Source organism: Aplysia californica, unplaced genomic scaffold (genome assembly GCF_000002075.1).
Source record: "Aplysia californica isolate F4 #8 unplaced genomic scaffold, AplCal3.0 scaffold00568, whole genome shotgun sequence".
Taxonomy (NCBI): Eukaryota; Metazoa; Mollusca; class Gastropoda; order Aplysiida; family Aplysiidae; genus Aplysia; species Aplysia californica.
In genome coordinates this window covers 334,236-336,436 of record NW_004797838.1, presented here as the reverse complement: position 1 = coordinate 336,436, position 2,201 = coordinate 334,236, and the positions used below count along the sequence as shown (strand labels likewise).

Genomic DNA, 2,201 nt, shown 5'->3' with positions numbered 1-2,201 from the left:
AAGAAGAAGAAGAAGAAGAAGAAGAAGAAGAAGAAGAAGAAGAAGAAGAAGAAAAAGAAGAAGAAGAAGAAGAAGAAGAAGAAGAAGAATATTACAGTCTAATACACAAATAGAAATTGACATGTACATGAATTCGTTATGTACAAGTTTTGCTATGTGCTTTTTTAAATACAAAGAATATACATTTGCCTTTTCCAAGGACACTCAAGATTAGGAAGTCATCAAACTCGACTTTTAATCAAGATAGATGGGTATTTTTTTTTCAACAAAGGCAAGGCAAATAAACACTCTTTAAGATGATACCAATACCTCCACACGCCCAATCATTGACAAGCGCCCCATTGTCGCGTGTCGTGACACATTATTTTTGCATTACTCCCAAACAAACCACTCACTTGGGACTTGACTTGGACGGTCCAGCCGTGGGCGAGTCCTGCTCGTTCCACGAGGGGTGAAGGTCAGAGAGGTCAAAGTCCACCGATTTCTTCTTGGCAAAGCCCAGCCGGCAGTACATGGAGACAGCGTTCTGTGACAACACACACATTCTCATTCTCAACATAATCTTTATGTGGGTAACAGCTAAAAAAAAAAATTTTTTTAAAGACAATTTACATCACCTAGCTAAACAAACAATTTTTTTCCAGAACATATACTTTGCAGGGTTACTTATTTGTTTGTTTGTGTGAGTAAAAAAGAAGAATAATAACGGTCATTAAGCGCACAACAAAAGTGGGACAGACAAATTGAAAAATACAAATACACAACAACAAAAAAGTAGGACCTACTAGTGGTGTCTAAAAATCACAATTCACATCACCGATCTAAACACCAGGAAACTTTTTTCAGGATATAATCTTCAATGGATAATATCTATGACAACTTTTGAAAAATTAATGTGATTATCTTTTTATTATTTTTTTTACATTATTATTATCATTATTTTTATTATTTAAAAATTTTAAATCTAATCACTGACGAAAAAATCCAATTCTTTTTTAAGATATGATTTTTGAACGATTACGATTAACAACTATTTATTTCACAAATCAAAACACCAGATATCTTCTCACAAGATTTCCACTACAGGAATACATTTTAAAATGACAATTTACCCTATCAGTCGACTGAGAAGACATTCAGTAACAGTCAAAGTCACAAAACACTAGAAGGTGACCTTTAAAAAATTGTTACTGAAATTCGGAATAATAATTCTTGCTTTCAAAATTTATAGCATTCTCTCAGGATGCGACAGAATCTTTTGAAGAGGACGGAATCTTTTCACAAGCATCTACAACAAGTATCTCACCTTTACAAGTGACAGATCAATCTGCAAGACATTGGCAAGCTGAGGACAAAAGAATAGAGAACAAATTTGAACTCTACTTTCATGAAAATGCTATTTTAAAAAACACATACCACCAGACAACTACCATGAACTGTCCCGCCAAGAACAAGTGATTCTCTTCTGTCAGACTAAAAACGCATGACACAAGACACAGTCATCACATGCACAGATTTTTCAATTTTTTGTACAATCACCAAAGTGTTAGTGTGAAGAAGCAGATGAGAAACATCTACAATAATTTTTTTAAAGATTTAATCCAGACAGAGGATTTTAGTTTGTTTCAGTAAAAGTTTTACGGCACTTGCAACACAATAAGGTCATATAAGTGCCGAAGATTAGAGGTGTTACAAGAGAGTAACATACAGATAAAAGGAGGAGAGATAAGGGCAATAGATGTTTGATAGGGAAAGAAGAAGAAAAAACCACACCAGAGCACCCACCAACCACCCACACATTCTCCCTTCGCCTTCATAATGAGCAGAAACAAGAACAACGTCCATACCTCAGCCACGGACGTGTGTTCGTCGATAGACACAAAAATTTTGTAGAGCAAAGTCTCAAAGTAATCTCCCAGCACTCGGTTCATCACAAACCCTTCCAGGGGAGGAACTGTGGGGAGCAGAAGACAATAGCAGGTCAGATACGGTCGTGTAAGATAAGATAATTTTTTAATTTTTTTTATAGTAGAGGGTTTTACGGCGCTCGCCACTGCATAAGGTCATATGAGCGCCAAAGGGTGGGTGTCAACAGAGAAGTCTTTACAGGGAATCGGATTTAGACTGCTCACCTCTCTAGCTTCAACAGCACAAGGTCTGCTTCGAGCTTCAACAGCACAAGGTCTGCTTCGACTATCAAG

The 2,201-nt window shown here is 36.5% G+C and overlaps 1 protein-coding gene across 1 annotated transcript in view; it reads right to left on the bottom strand.

Moving 5' to 3' along the window:
- Positions 1-2,201, bottom strand: part of LOC101859663 (protein FAM91A1) — a gene marked incomplete in the record, with an annotated part of 22,556 nt that overhangs the window by 11,584 nt on the left and 8,771 nt on the right. Inside the window, 3 exon segments of the mRNA XM_013087271.2 lie at positions 396-526; positions 1,307-1,345; positions 1,848-1,954. Coding sequence (XP_012942725.1) covers positions 396-526; positions 1,307-1,345; positions 1,848-1,954 — 277 coding nt within the window.